Source organism: Anopheles maculipalpis, chromosome 2RL (genome assembly GCF_943734695.1).
Source record: "Anopheles maculipalpis chromosome 2RL, idAnoMacuDA_375_x, whole genome shotgun sequence".
In the NCBI taxonomy this organism is placed as follows: domain Eukaryota; kingdom Metazoa; phylum Arthropoda; class Insecta; order Diptera; family Culicidae; genus Anopheles; species Anopheles maculipalpis.
Genome location: NC_064871.1, coordinates 23,662,393 through 23,680,871, shown reverse-complemented (window position 1 = coordinate 23,680,871; position 18,479 = coordinate 23,662,393). Strand labels below are relative to the sequence as shown.

General features: G+C 42.7%; 6 protein-coding genes across 7 annotated transcripts in view; 4 read left to right on the top strand and 2 right to left on the bottom strand.

The window, feature by feature from the left end:
* LOC126565588 (transmembrane protease serine 9-like) overlaps window positions 1-3,544 on the top strand; it is a 307,009-nt gene extending 303,465 nt beyond the window's left edge. Inside the window, exon 10 of the mRNA XM_050222783.1 lies at window positions 3,535-3,544. The gene's annotated coding sequence lies outside the window, so the exon portion shown is untranslated. The remainder of the gene's footprint in view (window positions 1-3,534) is intronic.
* The window catches only part of LOC126558142 (uncharacterized), a 459,948-nt gene that overhangs the window by 159,537 nt on the left and 281,932 nt on the right, over window positions 1-18,479 (top strand). The window lies entirely within an intron of this gene.
* Window positions 1-18,479, top strand: part of LOC126558359 (lachesin-like) — a 346,936-nt gene that overhangs the window by 86,742 nt on the left and 241,715 nt on the right. The window lies entirely within an intron of this gene.
* The window catches only part of LOC126556783 (protein dispatched), a 383,943-nt gene that overhangs the window by 243,139 nt on the left and 122,325 nt on the right, over window positions 1-18,479 (bottom strand). The gene's annotated exons all lie outside the window — the stretch shown is intronic.
* The window catches only part of LOC126557230 (band 4.1-like protein 5), a 252,065-nt gene that overhangs the window by 228,887 nt on the left and 4,699 nt on the right, over window positions 1-18,479 (top strand). The gene's annotated exons all lie outside the window — the stretch shown is intronic.
* LOC126558092 (neuropeptide F receptor) lies at window positions 16,182-18,378 on the bottom strand. The gene is made up of 3 exons (XM_050214039.1): window positions 18,108-18,378; window positions 17,176-17,345; window positions 16,182-17,094 (listed from the first exon to the last, which is right to left on the bottom strand). Exons 1-3 carry the CDS (start codon window positions 18,364-18,366, stop codon window positions 16,237-16,239), a joined length of 1,287 nt encoding a protein of 428 aa, XP_050069996.1. The 5' UTR covers window positions 18,367-18,378; the 3' UTR covers window positions 16,182-16,236.

Genomic DNA, 18,479 nt, shown 5'->3' with positions numbered 1-18,479 from the left:
TCGAAATGAGCAATATTTGGTAGAAATAGAAACGCCAATTTGTTTGCAATAATTTTGAATCAGGCAATTGCTTTTTGCAGACCTCATCGAACGATCTTGGCTTCTTAAAGATAATCATCATGAGTGTATAATAAACTATTTTGGAATGTTTTTATACCTATTTGCTTAAACTGACTGGTGGTAAAAATGATTCACTTTTGCCAACCACTGACTCCTGACAATGCAGCCTCATCTGTGCCATAAATATGACGAAATGATATTAGCTATGGAATTCTAAAATTTGCACATGTGCACAAATGAAAATGCAGCCATTTCTTAGGGCACTCTTGTGTGCAGCATGGTACGTATGTTTCGAGGAAAAATTACTGTACATATCATACATCGCTATTTGCTTGGTTGACATCCAGGTATTTCTCTGCATCCTGTGCAACACAGCCCTGTGATCTTTCCTTTCGTTCATTATATCAGGCGCAGTATAAATATGTTCGTGTATGCATGCTTCAGCATTCCGAACCCGTCTTGCCATACGAACATGTATGAGATCATTGTGTAAAATGAGTCTGTTAAAGGAAAAAATAGAGAGAGAAAAAAAAAGGGTATACCCGTCCAGAAAGTAGTAAACGTATGGAGGTTCGTTGTCGTCGATAAAGTTTTGCCGTGAATGTTGCTCGCTAATGTAACGCTCCGATTGGTTCCGGTTCGATTTTCACCCTCCTTTTATGTGCTTGGAAAGGTGCTTGGTGTTGGTGGTGGTGGCACGTCATGCAAACTCAATCCGAATGGTGCTGGCATGGATGGGACTGCCTCTTCGGGTGAATCAGAATCAACTGGTTGCTTTATCGGTGTCGCTGGTCACAGTTTTCGGTATCAGGTTCGATTGCAGTTGCATTATCCGATCGTTGCACTTTCACACAGCACCCAAATCGTGCACTTTCTCGAGCTTTTTATTTTTTACCCAACTCCCATGCCATTTCTATTTCGCGCTGCATTCACTTGGCAGACAACCCGAATTCTTTTTGCAATCGATGATAAGCATACAATCATTCACACAAAAATCGCTCACATACACACTTGCATACACTTTTAAAGAAAGCAACAAAAAAAAAACACACCTGCAAACTATCGACCGGATTCGATGCGAATCATATATGCGTGCACAGGTTCACAAACACGAGCTCACACCATACACGGTTTAGCACCTTTCACTTCCGATGTAAATTCGAGTATAAATGTGCACGAAAAATTAAAACAACATACACTATCATGTATACACGCACACACAGAACTGTCACAACATAACTCCCCTTTTTCCGTGGGGTGGCTCGCGAGAATAAGAACAAATGAGAGAAAGAGAAAGAGAGAGAGAGAAACGGAGAAAACAAAAGCTCCTTTTAGCGAACTCAAGTCACGCACGTGATCGTCTTCCTGCTGCTGCGATTGCCGGTAGCCCGTACGTGTATGTCGTTTGTGTGCGCGGCAAGACGTCTTGCTTCGTTCGATTTCTCCAGCCAAATAAATCCGGTCGCAACGCTGGGGCGATCGCGAGCCTCGAACTCGATCGACGCTGGCACGCCGTGCGAGAGCGGTTTCACGATCAGGTACGTGCCGGGCCGTTTGGTGGCGTTGTGCGTGTGAGCATACGCCGGAGAGAAAGCAGCTTCCATAAGACCAAAACAACGCGCCATAGAAAAGCTCCACCCCACAACATGGTGCAGATATCGCGTACACACTGCAGCACGAATGTCGTCATCAGACGTCATTGTTTCTGTGGTGCGCTCCACTCGCATTCGCTTCGTTCTTTTCGAATGGTGAATGGCAATGGAAAACCAAATGTAACGGAAGAGCGAAAGAGAGTGCGAGTTGGGTCAGAACTGCATACAGCCAGCCTGCGATGACGATGCAGATGCACTGTTATGGGTCAGTTTCCGGTTACCCGCGACTCCAGATGTTGGCAGCGAGCACGCTGACGTCAACAGTCAGTCCGGCCACGAGAGAATCCGGCCAACGAACTTCGGTAGCTGTGGAATGTTCATCTCACTAATGAGCTCTTTTACGCCAAGTTCATGGTGCTTTAGCCGCTGTACGGTAGTGTGCGGCACGGTTCGGTAATGCATTAACCGCATCATCATAATCAGCAGTAAAACATTTGAAAGTAAAAGAAACAACAAACCGAACCGAAGAATCTCTCTACAAAACAGCGACAAAAACCAGGCGTTGGTAATATCTTACTCAAACTAACTGTCAACTTGTGAGCAAGCCAAACGCGGTGGAAACCGTTGTAGCGCTTTCACATCGCCATCGTCCCAGCTGACTAGGCAGGTGCCGTGGCCATACTGGGTACGACCTTTGGTCAGCTGGCACCGTCCATAAACATTGCATCGGACGTTAGAAAGAGTTCGCCGTTCGGATGGGTGGAGGAAAGCATACTCGTGTTCAGGTTTATGAGCTTATTTTTATAAGCCTCCCGGTTGAATTCTTTCAAATTGGATGAGCTCATGGGATGGAATTTACATATTAAAACAGTGGTGGTTGGATGTTCCCGTCGTAAATGGTGTTAAAACATCCACCAAGTAGTTGAAAACAAGTTGTGTCTGTGGGCATCCGGGTGGAAGCACAACTTTGGGAGATTGCTGGTAAGCCAGATCGGGCGCCCGATGTGTTCTGAAAGTTTCTCTTTCATGCTTCGGTGCAATAAAACCGGCTTATGTTCGTTCAAATCAGTGTTTCCCATGTGTGCAGTGAGCGGTTTTATTGAAGTTACCTAAGAGATGAGTCGCCTGTAGCAGGGACGAAATGTGTAGAATCTCACGTGGACACTTTTTATCCGGCTACGTGGAATAAATTAATCAAGTACATCACTATATGGCCTGCATGATCAGACAGGTCATTAAGCGAAGAAAAGGATTTTAGTTGCTTTATGGATGGATTATTTTTATAACTTAAATTGAGAGGTATTCTGGATTCCAAGCAGAATCATTTGTAATGCAATATGATTATGAAATTGGGTAAGTCAGCCGTAGCCCTATGCTAAACGTTTTATAGACTGGAGCTTTTTGAATGTTCAAAAGAGAAGTTATAGTTTCAATATTACACAGATTGATTTAGTTTTGTTATGCCATGTTTTACTAGAAATTTAGACTCTTATTCGATAAACCTAGAACTCGGATTAGATTCAAACTTTGTCCTTCTTATGAAAATAAAATCAATAAACTTTGTTATTACTTTTTCACATCAGCATATGAAAAGTTCAAGATTTTAAAGAAAAAGTTTTCGGCGAACAAGCTACTGTTCATTTTGAAATCAGCAACCTAAGCTCCCTTTACGATCGCTCTAATTAACAAGCCATTGAATCAACAGTTGAAATGCTGTAATTTTGTTTGATCTTGCGGTAAGTTTATCAATATTTCTAACCATATTTCATACCATAAATGGAATGAAACCAAGAAGTTGGATGTTGGTTCTTAACAAAGATGCTATGTAAGAAAATTCCTTTAGAGAAAACGTCCACCCAGTTCGTTGCACTCTGCTAGCGAGCATTGGTGTGGCATGACACGTTAGTCGATCATCAATCAGACTCGTTCTGGTTATGTGCGCATGAGAGGGCCCATTGAAAAGGAAAAGCGTAACAACCACAATGCCTACGCGTACAGACGTTCCGGGTATGAGGACAACTGTGAGGCGTACCACACTGTAGAAGCCGACTCTCACACTGAACATCTTTATCCCGCTGATCTTCTGGGCAAGATCATCCGATCAACTGACGATGGCATGTCTGCGACCGGTTTACCGGTACAACAGAAAAAAAAACCCCTCAGACTCCAACTATACATGCACGGAAATCGAAAACCTTTTGAGCGTTGTTCAAAACGATCCTCACACCGCTTATCACGTGTACGTGATCATTCAACGAGAAATCCTTCCCCTTTTGTTACATTTTCTCGTCAGATTTCGTCTTCGACTTTTTTGGGAACGACAAAAAGCAACCAAAAAAAAAAAAGGTAATTTGAATCACTTTCTCATTGTGTCTCGCAAAGTACGAGGCTTCCCTTTTTGGGGAAGAGTTTGTATCATAATCACACACTTAATAAGTTCCACCGGTGTACTTCTTTTTTTTGTTCGAAACCCCACGAGCACAAGATCACTTGTACAATCACTTTGTGCCGTTTATGACAGTCTGCTCGTTTGTGGCGTTTGTATCGCTGTCATTCGATCGGATCACAGACGCAGCCTTGCACTCTTCAAGAGCATACTTTCTTTCGATTCTTTTCATGTTGCGATCATGTCGTGTGCGCTCTCGTTTTGGGGTCTGTTCCTGTAGCTTCCTGCTGCGTACTGTTGATCATCACCATCATCTTCATTATCGTCACCGTTTTTTACGCGAGTAAGGTTGGTGGTGGTCTCCTATTAGCTCGGTGGGTTTTTGGACCTGTTGCCGCTGTAAGTGCGCTTTCCAGCGAATTGCCCAGCGATCCCAGCAGGACAGCCGCTAAACATCTTAAGCCGAATCCAATAAAAACCACACAATTGGAAACTCACAATTGTCCGACCGCTGGGAGCGTCGTTAATTTTTTTTCTCTTTCGGTGTTTTTTTTTTCTGCTTAGTTTGTGTTTGCATTTAGCGTTCTCTTTTCATTTCTCAATTCCCTCCTTTCCCTTCTGAAACAACATTACCCTTGCGTCGCCCTTACGTCCATCACTCTCACCGTTGCAGACGTCGGTCAAGATTTCCCTCTCACCGCACGAAAGCGAAATTAACATTCACACTTTGTGCGCCATTTGCCTCAAATTTGCGTCTCCCCTGAGAGATCTGTCTTCGGTCGTTTGGTACCCACACAGCCAGTTCCTTTGTACCGTCCGTCGCACGCAACCCTCCCAAGACAATTGCCCGCTCCCGCACGAGCACCAGGTAACGCAAATGGCCATTGTCGCCGGTCAGAGAAAGCACTTGGAGACCGCAACCCTCGTGGCCACTTGCCGTGGACACTTTCAGGGTTCACCCACCCAGACTCCGGCAGGAATCGGAAAGCCCCAAAACGAAGCTGGAACAACTGGAACGCACCGAACCGAAACATCATCCGATCGAAACGACCATGTAAAAATCCACCCCGAACCGGACACGTCACCATCTTGGCATTGCCATTGGGCAGCCGGTGTTTTGTTTTGTTTTTGGTTGATGTTGTTGGTTGCTATTGCAGTTGATGTTTTTTGTATTGTTTTCGTTCCTTTCTGGGTCACCAAATTGATTCGAAACACTCGCGCACCACTCACTGTTTGCTTACTTTCTCACTAATTAACGTTCACTCTCGAGTACAGATTGGGGCATTCAGGACCAGCGCTTGTACAGGCCGAAATGGATGGCCAAATTTCCACGGTGCGTATGCGTGTGTTTGTATGTTTGCGTTTGCGTCTAATATCTGTGTCGCTCACTAATGGAAGCAAATGAACGATTCCGATCCGGTGGGGCGCATTTAATAATGTTATACCGTCAGGCTCTCGGGCACGCTACAAACGAGAGGAACTGACGAAAAATGGAAATCATAGAAAAAAACAAAAAACAAACCCCCCAACAACTTAGAATAGACGAACGCACGGGCCCTGGGTACCGTTGACCGTTATCGCTAATGGAGTCAAACCACCTGGGCGGGTGTGTGTGTGTGTTGAATTTGGCCTAATATACCTGGTCAGGTGTGCGTTCGGTCCTATATTTCATTTTGGGTTCAGCTGTTTGCTGCACGTAAACACACCGTCGTTCTGTTTGTCGCATTTAAGCGAGTTATTGCCCAAAACGAACCCTAATTTGATACATTTTTCGTTCCGTGTCCATAACTCATGCCAAATAATGAGTGATACATACAGGTCCAGACCAGTGGTTTGCAAACTAAAGTGACACCAAATGTTCTTTAGGTAGCTTTATGATATAACGTCTCGTATATGAACTTTTGTCTACCATTATCCCAACAACAACACACTACAATACAGCAACGATGTATGAATTTATTGTTTATTTATTTATTTATCTGTTTGTTTACTAGTCAAGGCTCGGTAGAACCTACCTTTGTGCTCACATACTCCAAGGTGCATTCACACGCCGGGATGCACTTAAACATTTACCTTTTTATTCTATTGACAGCCTGGTCGTATTTCAAAAAACTAATGACAGCAATTTCTAGCATTCTCATTGTTTGGAATACATTTTCTTCTACGAAATTGTCGTGACATGGCCCCTTTGTCCGGTTGTATAGCAATAACCGTTTGAAGGGGAGAAAGAATCGGGTTGAGGTATTCTACAAAAATGTGCGCGACTCTACGACGCATCTAACGGTATGCCGGAGCTCCCGATCTTACCTGGAATGGCCGAGTTATCGCCGATTTTTCACGGGAATGTTTTGGTTTTTCCGCAATAACCGAGTGAGGGAAAGGAGGAATTGGATTGAGGTGTTCTACAAATATATGCGCGGCTCTAAGACGCACCCAAAGGTATGCCGGGCACCAAGATCGGACCAGGAATGACTGAGTAATCACCGATTTTCCACGGGAATGCTGCTGACCGAATTTCCCGAAAGAATCTCGAAAATCCCCGTTAGTTGCCTTAAATTTCCAAAAATCAAGTTTTGGAGGTCTTTTTAAACGATATTTAAAGAAAGAAACAAAAATGAGAATAAAACTCTTAAAATTGAAAGACAAATTTAAAATCGAATGGAAAAATATTTGTCATGACGGAAAGAAATTATTTTTCAACCGGTTTTTAAAATTTCCATTTGATACCTCCTCGGATTCATGCTCTCCTGTTACTCCTGGTAGAATTTTGCCGTATCGAAATTTGGTAGATTTTGGCTGAAAATCTGCCACCAGGAGCGACTGGTAGTAACAGGAGAGCATGAATCCGAGGAGGTAGCTCGTGTCGGCCAAAAATTTCCAAAATCAGTTTTAAAATCCAAAGTCAGTTTTAAATTTGGGTTGGAAATTTTACGTTTGGAATTCAACTTTTAATTTTGCATCGGGATTTTAATACCGATTTTGGATTTTAAGTTTGAATTTGGAAAATTTTGGCCGATACCAGCTACCTCCTCGAATGCATGCTCTCCTGTTACTAGCAGTCGCTTATGCTCGAAAATTTCACTCAAAACCACAACTATATCCTTCCTCCCCCCACCCAGTTATTCCGGAAAAACCAAACCATTCTCGAGGAAAATCGGCGATAACTCGGCCATTCCTGATTCGATCGGGAGTTCCGGCATACCGTTGGGTGCGTCTTTGGGTCGCACACATTTTTGTAGAACACCTCAACTCGATCCATCCGCTCCTTGACCCAGTTTTTCCAGAAAAACCAAAACATTCCCGTGGAAAATCCGTGATAACTCGGCCATTCCTGGTTCGATCCTGGCGTACGGCATATCGTTGGGTGCGTCTTAGAGTCGCGCAAATTTTTGTAGAACGCCCCAAATCGATCTCTCCGCTCCCCGACCCAGTTTTTCCAGAAAAACCAAAACATTCCCGTGGAAAATCGGCGATAACTCGGTCATTCCTGGTTCGATCCTGGCGTACGGCATATCGTTGGGTGCGTCTTAGAGTCGCGCAAATTTTTGTAGAACATCTCAACACGATCCCTCCTTTCCCCGGCCCAGTTATTGCGGAAAAACCAAAACATTCCCGTGGAAAATCGGCGATAACTTGGCCATTTCTGGTTCGATCGGGACGTACGGCATACCGTTGGATGCGTCTTTGGGTCGCACAACTTTTTGTAGAACACCCCAAATCGATCTCTCCGCTCCCCGACCCAGTTTTTCTAAAAAAAACCAAAACAGTCCCGTGGAAAATCGGCGATAACTCGCCCATTCCTGGTTTGATCCTGGCGTACGTCATACCGTTGGATGTGTCTTTGGGCAACGCACATTTTTGTAGAACGACCCAACACGATTCATCCTCTCCCAGGCCCAGGTTTTCCGGAAAACTCAAAACATTCACGTGGAAAATTGGCGATAACTCGGCCATTCCTGGACCGATCAAGATGAAAAGCATATCGTTAGATGCATCTTAGAGCTGTCCACCTTTCTGTTTAATAAATTAACCCGCTCCTTCCTTTTACCGCAACGTTATAATGAAAAACAATAGCATTCTCGTGGAATATCGGCAATAACTCGCGAATTTCTGGTCCGATTAGGTCGTTCGGCATTTCGTTAAATGCGTCTTGGAGCCACGCATCTGTTTGTGCAACATTTTAATCCGATCTTTCCAACCCATGCTGAGTTACTGCAGAAAAACTGTTTTCACAGTTTTTCCTCAAAGACGCATATAACGGTATACTGAACGATTGGTTTGGACCAAAATTGAGTGAATTGTCGCTGATTTTCCACGGGAATGTTGCTACGAAATTTTCCGGGAGTTTTTAGAAAATCCCCGTTGGTTATCTTCATTATTAAGAAACGCGTTGTTTAACGCGTCAATAAAAATTTGTAAAGCGCCCCAGTAAGCAGTTTCGAATATTGCTTCTCTTATTACGGAACGTGCCAATACGTAGTGAAGACCCGGTAGTAGCTGCTTTGAAGGTTTTCAAAAAAGGATCCTCCGAAATATGTGGAATATTTTGCTGAACATTCTGTCAGTGTGTTTGGTGCTCCTACAGTTACTTATGGGTCTCGGGAGAAGGAACTGGTCCATGCCGTACTGTCGAGATTGCTCTCGACTGGGTGTTTACAGGTGTTTTTAGTAGCAATTTCCTCTTACTTATGAGTTTTAACCCGACAGCAACGATGTAGTAGTTTTTTTAAAGTAATGAAGGCGTAAGAGAATTTACTTTTTATCTTTACTTTAATCCTATTTCACTTGCGTTACTCAAATCGGTCATGGAAGCGACAGCGGCGCCGGTTTTCACACAGCGGAAATATTTTTCGAATACCACCCGGCCCTTAACACCAAATTGATGTCTGACTACCCAACTACGTGGTTTCAATAAGCATGAACAATGGACAGGAACCTAGGAGGTCGTTATGTTAAGAATTTATTTCCCAATTAAAAAAAACAATAAGGGTATTCTACATATATCCTTATTTTGTATTTAAGCGAAAATACTTGAGTATCCTAGAGCCAGGAGAATAAGTTTAGTAGTTTCGTTTGCAATTAACTGAGTGGAGCTGTGAGAACCAAACCGAAGAAACACCATTTGTACGTTGTATTAACATAATATTCCCACAGCACCATGTTTACAAACCCAAACCGAAGTCAGGGGAAACCCTGATGGAGGGCCGAAGGAATTAAAACGTGCAAAAACCGTATACGTAGCTATAGTAAACCATGTTACCATTCCATAAGGCAAATGCGTTTCATTTGCATTCCTATGAGACGATTTGTGCCATTTGTTGACAGATTAGCATGAAATTTGCGATAAATATGTATCACCCTTATAACTAAGCATAACCTCGTTTAGAGCGATTGCTTGCTTTTCTTCTTATGCATATGTACACTTTATAAGTAAATGAATTGATTACTTTACTTAGCTGGGAGCCTTCAAAACAACATCGATAGTGAGACCAAGTATGAGGGTGGAACATTTATTTTTGTATAAAATTATCTCACCTCAAGCAATGGCGAAATACAAGCATTTTTTGTTTTAAAAATCAACAAATACTAAACCAATTACGACCTCCAACCTTATTTTACCTTAATGCGTAATAAAAATCCATGGACGATGTACTCTCACACTTTATTACACAGGACTGACCAATGTGGTATAACAAAATGAATCCAATTGGCAAAGGGATATTGCCCGTTTTAATACACGAAAACAATTTCCCCTTCTTTTCTGCAACCAATAAACACCAACCCCGTATGGATTAACTTGACTACTCAACAGCACATGAAGACATTGAAAAATTCAATTCCATACCGTGTCAATACTGTTACCCATCGATGGGAAAAGTACCTTCGTAAATGAAAATTTTACCACCACCAAAATGGCCATTACACGGTGAGCAGTGAAGCAATTGAAAAGGATAAACCCGCACCCATTCACCAGCACGTGTACTGTCGTGCGCGATTGCGGCGTTCATTTTGTTTGTCTCCACGGTTGTCGATGGGCGGTGTCCTTTGGATTTGGGACCGTCCGGGGCTACACCACAACAATCTGCGTTCCAGAGCCAGAAGTTTATATCGCTGTTACCGTTGTTCCATTTATTCTTGCGAACCGATTGTACTGCGAAGTCGTAAAACAAATTGCCATGCCATAAATGAAACCTTCCCATTCCGGTGTTTTGTTGGTTGTGACTCAGTAAGACGACCGGGGACGGTAGCACACCTAGCGCTGGGGGGGCGAAAAAATTGAAACTCCAACCTTATCGATAAAATCAATTAACTGCGATGCGTTAGAACGCTTCGGCTCCAAAGCACACGTGCATGGTAGGAAAAGTTATCTCCACTCGAGTGAAGTACGGTGCAAAGGTTAGTCATTAGTTTTCCACAGGTTGTCAAACGTTGCATACGTTAAGTGTCCTACGGCTATCGAGTCTGGCTAAGTTTGCTGATCGAACCGGTAAATGAATTTCCCATTTTATGGTACCCACACCCGTACTCGTTTATCAATCAATCTGTCCGTAATCCGGGCCAGCTTATGACGCCATATGGCTGCGTGAAAACTTGACACGGTGCTACGGATGGAGGAAATGGTGCGATAAGGAATTTTGTTTACATTACCACATGAAGCATACCGACCGAGAGCCCGTTTTTTTGGTGGAAGGTTGATGGTACCAGTTCACTATGAATCATAAGTGGAAACTATTTTAATCCTCGTCTGCAGTCTGTTTGCAAATGTCAATCATATGTTGCACTTGAAAAGGTTTCAACAAGTTGTCACAACAACAAAAAAAGTTGCGATAATTTGCGGAATGTAGAATGCATTTATGATGAAAGCAGGCAACTGATCGATGCAAATAATATATTCACATCAGCACAGTAAAACGAAAGAGTATTAATAAGGTATGGCAAGGGTGTTCAGTTTGGATAATTTGGTTTTATCATCGGCTGGATGTTTTAATCTTTTAAAAAGTACGATCTGAAAGACTGTTAATTTATATCTCAATTAATCAGCTCCATTTTGTCAGGTTCCATCATTCCGATGGGGGAAAATAAGTTCCAATGCGAATTATAGCAATAATTGCTGAGGCACGCCCAACATTCCACACAAAAGCATAATCATATCTTTTTGAAACATTGATAAAATAGATAATGTAAGGAAATTGCTCATTAATTCACCACTCCGGCATGTCTCTTCTAATATCATTCACTATAACTAATGAATATTAATTATAATTAGATACGTCTTTTCTAAGAGCTTTTTTAAAACCCAACGACAAAATATGCGCCACAAATCGGAAACCGATCCATTCAGTGAATCACCCGATCGATCACCCAACTTCCGGTTCGGTGTTCCCTACTTCACAAGGGTAGTTCAACCCATCTCCTTGACCTACATTTTGATAACACGAGAAAGTGAAGCTGCTCGTCCGTTACCGGATGGACCGGTTTAGTTGGTGGTAACACTTCCTTCCCAATTACCGTGCTCTTGGTTGCTGTGAACGAGTTTAGCATGATAGTGCCCGTTCGTTACCAGGGCAATGTTTCGGTTCGTTGCCCAAATCGCGGTAATATTGGTTCTAACGAACGTTGCTCGCTATTGTGTTGGGGGACGAAATATATCTGCCTGTCGGTCAATCTATACGAATCGTTTAAGGGCTGGCGTCTGGTAAACATGGAAACCAAGAAGAGGTTGATGTAGTTTTTTTGCGTAACTAAGTAATTTATAGCCATACCGTTGCAAAGAAGTTGAAATTTATGAGTGTGTTCGTAGTGAGAGCTGACTATCCAACTAGCTGGTATCAGCAAGTAAAGTAAGCAATTCGATGGATGGCGCGAGCTAGAGGCCGGTCGCCTAGCGAGAGCTTGTTACTGGTCTGATAAACAAGCTTGTGTGGTCACTGCTTACAAAGCTACATGTTCAATTATGATCATCGCTTGCTAAAGTCAACGTTGATTAAACAAAATCTATTTATTTATTTTAAGCATGACGGCTTGCTCCGTATCGTAAATTATACAAAAGCTGTATAAAGCAAAAATTGATGAATTTTCTTTTAATACCAAATGTACTCACTATTTGTTGCTCTACGAACATAACCGAGGAAGCATAGGATTTGAGGACTTGATATCCTTCTTTGTCTGTACAGCATCAAGCGGATATGGTCAATCAAGAACTGGCTTTCTAAACATCGATCGTTCAATATGAGGTCCTGCTTTGTGAAGATCGAAGCCACAAATGCTCCGATCAACGAACAGGAGATGAAACATAGTCGTACAGAATTGGAAAGATCATCGATAGGCATACTGAGAAAAAGTTGTTGATACATCTCTCGCGCATATCAATCAACTTATGCAGTAATTAATATTAAAGAGACGATCATCTACGTTCAATTTTACAGTTTTCAGTCATTAAACTGCATCATTTTTTACGCAACCAAAAACATATGAAAGCGCATATGAAGAAATACTGTTTTGATATTGATCATTGATTAGAAATAATTTGAAATTTACCAGGAATGTTTAATCAATTGAATAAAGTTTACATTTTCTTTGTAAAACTAAACATCACAACCCAAACTGAAGTACGAACTAGGATCAACATTCAATTAGTGTTCAGAGCTGCATGTGACTGGTTAAAACATATTTGATCTTTACAATAAAACGGAACATTGGACCACTGAACCAATATTATTTCTAATACCACAATTCAAAGCGTACAATTGCAAAAACAAAAGCTATGTCAAACAACCCTTCAAATTACAATTATTAGCTTTAACGCTTGATTGCTCAAAATTAATAATTTTCAACTTCGTTACTAAGCTAATCTGCCACCGGTGGAATGAGTGTGTGCAGCATATTCTTCGAATCTTGCAATTTCTATGATTAAACTACCATCACCAACGCGCAATTCACAAAGGCAGTGTTTTTGACAGGCAAATGAAAGTCTTTTCTGGCAAAATACCATCCACGTACATCGAGCCTAGAATGAAAAAGCCATACAAAATGGGAAACGGGAGGGATCATGATGTAGCCCACTCCTGTGGGATGGTACACAAACTAATAGTTTTGCATATTGGTTTTCCATAAAACCGTACCCGTTCATCAACTCGTCCCTCCATCTGCGGTAGGCTGGAGTCAAACGGTTCAGCAAATCAAACAAAAATTTTCCTCAAACCACAATCGAGGTCTGTAAACGATTATTGTTGTCATCTTCCGCGCAACTGAACCACTTCCGATTCGCTCGAATTCTTTGCTGCGATAGGTGGATGTAGCCTCACAAGCAACAGCCATGCCTAGCTGCCGACAGCTGGATATCAACAATATCAATCAATTTGCTGGAGCCAGAGCTGCTCGTTAGCATGGAAATAATTGAGGGTGTACTGTCTGCAGGCTACTGTCAATTACACAATCAGCATCGTAGCCAAGCAACAGTAAGCGGGACGAGCGTGAGTCCCGCGTTCGCAGATACTGCAGGAACTAGCAAATACTTACCCGCTTAGTATGTTTCAAGCTTTTCCGCAGAAAAAAGGTTATTGTGTCACAAGATGATGTCATCATGCTGGATCACATTAGCAGAAGCAAACTGAGCCGGGTTAGGTGTTTAGATTGTTAAAATGAATCCGGAACGAAATTCTCGAAATATCTATATTTTGAAACATTCTCCATTGGCAACCGGGCGGGAACTATAAGCCTTAAACTTGCAAAATACTTCATCCCTATTTATATCCCTAACCCTGTCCTCCATCTTGCAGATAGGTAGGAAGTTGGAAGTACAAACTTCGCGTAACGCACATTTTACATTGGCTACACTGTACAAACGTTTCGCTCAGCCGACCCTAATGATCTATGACCCGATTTTCGCTGAACCTATGGTATGCATCTGTTGGGCGCGCGTGGCCTTACCTCGTACTTCACTATCGTGATATCACGTTCGACTTCTAATCGCTATATGTACAAAAGTTTTAGTCACTTCCTCACAGTTGGGTAGAGCACACACACACATATACCGAATGGCTTCAAAAAGTCAATAAAGTTCAAAGAGCAATTTATGCTGTTCTGTGTAGTGTTGGCAGGCAAGATGACAACCATGTTGATGAAATGTGATGTGCATTCGTGCTGACGACTGCTGACAACTGCAACGACGCAGCAACAAGTAGAGCAGCTGTTTGGTACAGCCTGGTTCCCACAGCTAACCGCTTGGCCGTGGAGCGATGCGTTTCGCTGGAATCAATCAGCGAGTGTTGTTGTTGTGACATGCGCGTGTGTGTGTGTGTGTCCGTAACGTGGTGGGCCGATTGATTAGCATCGAAACTCATCGTAGGGCTCAAAATTTTCTCCAGTGCGAAGTGGTAGCGAACGGAAATGGTAGGTACCTCGAGTCAGCTCTACTTGTGCTGCTACAGCAACTTGTGCAACGGCAGGCACGTTTGAATGGGACCGTTGATTAGCAAGGCAGGCGACATGCGGGCTGCATAACGTTAGGCGCTTTTGCTTCAGCATTCATTCGCTCCGGAACAGAGCCGTTCCTGCTCTTGGTTTTCGTTCGATTCGCATAGCTTCTGTTGCTCCTCGTCGTTGTCTGTTAGTACTTCGGATTGATTGATCCAATGGCTCGGAGGATGCTGGTTAAGGGGCGAGAAAAAAGGGAGGAAATAAATTTCACAGGTTAAAACGGTAGTCGTTGATCTATGCAGTCATACGGCATATAGATTAAATCAACAGCGTATACGAGCAGTTGGTGCTTTAAGTATAGGCCAGCCGTTTTATTGAATAGGTTAATGAAGGAAATAGTTCAAAAATAGCAGAGAATAGCATATCTTCGCGTAACCGGCTCACTCAAATGTACAAAATTGAAATAAATAAGCTTTGCATAAAATAAGCTGCCTGTGACCCTTTACCTAAAAATCTCAAACAATGTAAAATCTGTTCTATATTTGAGCCAAATCATAAGATTATCAGAGAATGTTTAATCTACCTGTATGATGCATTGAATTTCACGAAAATTGCCATTCAATTCTTTTCAAAGATTTGCGTTCAATTTTAAATAAAGATTCATGGACAGTTTCCAGGTAGGTCGTCAGTTTAGCATAGGATGTATTCATCACTGGAAAAGCAATAAATTTATCAGAAGAGACACCGATAGCTCATTTTCTATTCTGATTTATAGCTGACGTCGTTACATGTTGCATGTGGAAATGATGTACAAATGCAGAGCATTCCTTTGGGAAGCAAATTTCCATAATTGATTTTGTTAAAGGTGCAAAATGGTACGGTCCGGTCGTTCTAACGACAACAGCAGAAATGATACGAAAATGAAAAGAAGCATATTGAACACACCTTAAAGCCATTTCGATAATGTAATTTACATGAGAGATCAAATTTGTAGCTCAACGTTAAGAAAAGATGAACAAGTTTCATTTCAATAATAAACATGAAATATTTTAGTATATGCTTTCGTAGCAATATTTTAAAAATTCAGCTATTACGAATAGCTAAATCTACGTAAAAGAAGTAGATTGATTGGAGGAAAATGTGTAAAGTTGGGTAAAAATATCCGTAAATGTTATCGTTCAATTACTGTAATAATCACAGACATAAAAAAATTGATTTGATCTCTAAAAGTAGAAATCAAAAAGTTTTGCTTGTTGTTACGCTGACATTTGATACTTGAAAGGAAAATTTTGGTTTGGTTGGAGTCAACGGAATTCGTTTGTTATGAGTTGCTTCCGTACGACATAACACTAAATACAGATCTCTACTGTCTACAAGTGGGTCGTTTAAAGTTTGCGGTTAACTAGAAACGTCCAGAACTGGACAACAGATATTTAATAAAAAATTGTGGATTTATTTTTCCCCAACCTTACATGAAATTGTTGAAAAAAATTCAAGAGTAAAGTAACGTAGGAAATAACATATACAGGAAATTTAAAACAAAAAACAAGTTCATTATAGCAAAAGCAATGCAAATTTATGTCGCTGTCCTAAATCGATTGACGAGCAACACCGAAAGCAGCTGACACATGAGCACAAGAGCGAGTGAAAGGAGGTGAGCATGAAACAGGAAAGAAGGCAAAGCGCATTAAGCGTGGGATTAGTAGGATTGGCAAACCTCCGCGGGCGCTACGGGCCCCGCTACTACTGCCCATCGGCGGTCAGTGTCGGGAGTCAGGATCAGGACATCAGCTCGGTCAGCTCAGTATGGTCACCGTTCTCGGTGATGCCCGATTCGTGCAGCATTGCTGCCGCATGTCGGTCGCGCACCTGCGTTAGTTCCGGAAGCGTTCGGTTGTCTGGCGCACCGTCACAGGTCGCAGTTCGAGCACCTCGCGTTCGGCCGGCCGTGGCAGCTGCTCCGTTCGCTCGGCTTCCGTTCGAGTGACCGCCCGATCCGATCGGGCCGCCCGACGACGTCCGGCAGAGTAGCTCGTTGAACTCTTTCCGAAAATTGTCATTCAACCAGCCGTACAGTAGCGGGTTCGAGCAGGCCGAACTCATGCCGGCCATATGACAGATCGCGTACGCCACCATGATGTCTTGGGTGATGGAATGCACGTACAGATCGGCGAACAGGTTGAAAAGGTTTAGCGGAAGCCACGAAACGCCAAAGATCAACGCGATGCTGATCAGCAGATAGTTGGTGCGTTGCATCCGTCGGCCACGTTCGCGCTCGCGGACCGGTTTCGCTTCACCAGACTTCCCGCTCGTGCTGGATGCTGTGCCGACCACTAATCGGTGCTTCAGCTTTAAGTAGATCCGAAGATACGCCACCGAAACTATCAGAATAGGCAGCACGTACTGCACGCACAGGGTGAAGGCCGAATAGTACACGCGGCCGTACGCAATCGGCCAGTCTTCGATGCAGTACGACACATACTCTATGCCAAGGCTGGGTAGATTGACGTCGTAGTGGATCAGCTGTCGAGTGATGAACATCGGTGAGGCTAACACTATCGAGATGATCCAGATACCGGTAAGGATGGCGATGGCACCCATCAGCTGGAGACTATCACGCGTCGGATATACAATTACCTGGGTTGAGAATGAGGTTGCAAGATTTCGGATAGAGTGTAAGGCAGATTGACTACAAGTCGTAAGAGTTCTTATACTCACTTGATACCTATCTAATGCAATGGCGGTGATGGAGATGGTTGACACGAAGATGCTCGTGGCCTGCAGTGTGCCGATGGACTTGCACAAAAACGGTAATCGACCCATGGGCCAGTATTTGGTGAGAATTTCCACCAGTGTCAGTGGCATTGTCACTAGGCACAGTAGGAGATCTGTGAAGGGAAAAGCAGTACATACAAGAGCTTTTTCGCTAGTGGTTGTTTGAGGTAATCCTAGAACGTTTTGGGAGTGTAAATCCCATTAGATTTCCCATTTTAGGACTAAATAGGACTAAATAGGATGGCCATATGGGTAAAAACTTCCATATACAGTAAGTAAAACGCCTTTTTTTGCAGAACTTTGATCATGTGAGTCAAATTACCGTAGCATTTCTAATTATACCATGCTAATGCAAAATCCCAAAATCCAGTTGACGTATAACAAGATGATAGGAATATTTTAAACTACAAAAGCAAACATCATGTCGCAGAATTCCATCATCGGATGGAAATATCTCCCTTTTAAAGCACAGAAAGCAATGAAATGAAGTTGAAATGAAGTTAAGCATCTATATACCTAATGCTAACGTAAAGTCGTTTTCCGCCCAATCTTACACATCGATTCTGTACGATACGGTGGCTTAACGTCTTGGAATCAACTCTACCTTCTTTACATTCCTCGACCCCAAAATCTGTCACAATCGTGACTGCAAATAGAACGAGCGTTACAGAAAGAAAAAACCCGGTCGGAAAAGCATTCCGGCATCATTTGCATATTTACGAATGGAAATGTAGGCAATTTCCTTCGTATGTGTATGCTTCTGTCGTAGCAATCGAAGTTTAAGATTCTCATCAGTAAAAGAGAAGGAATAAAAGAATGTATCCCTGCCGTACGAATATCCGCACGAAAAAAACAAGAATGTGTAGCAAACCTACCGGAAACGGCCAAATTTACGATGAACATGTTGCGAGCCGTACGCATCTGTGGTTTCCGGGCGACGGCCAACACCACCAAGCTGTTGCCTGTCGCACCGAAAACGATCAAGGTACCGTACATGACGATCAGGATGTGATACCATGGGTCGGCCACCTTTCGGTTGTTGCTGTACTGCTCGATAAGCCCCTGCCGTATGTTGGAGCTTAACGTTGTCATATTGTCGAGCGTGAGATTGAAACGGGTCAGCACCGATTCCATCGTGGATGGGATGATGTGTTGTGCTTGCTTGTCTGTGTTTTTGAGCTAGAATGTTTTCTTCTGCCTTCTGCGTTGTAAGATTTATTACACTTTTTTTTGTGCGTGTCGTTGTT

Bases quoted from the DNA above. Each gene is read 5' to 3' on its own strand.
- LOC126558092 (XM_050214039.1), bottom strand. From the start codon at position 18,366: ATGGAATCGGTGCTGACCCGTTTCAATCTCACGCTCGACAATATGACA. The intron at 17,346-18,107 runs GTAGGTTTGCTA...TTCCCTTCACAG, and splicing joins CGTAAATTTGGCCGTTTCCG to ATCTCCTACTGTGCCTAGTG. The intron at 17,095-17,175 runs GTGAGTATAAGA...TTCTCAACCCAG, and splicing joins TTGCATTAGATAGGTATCAA to GTAATTGTATATCCGACGCG.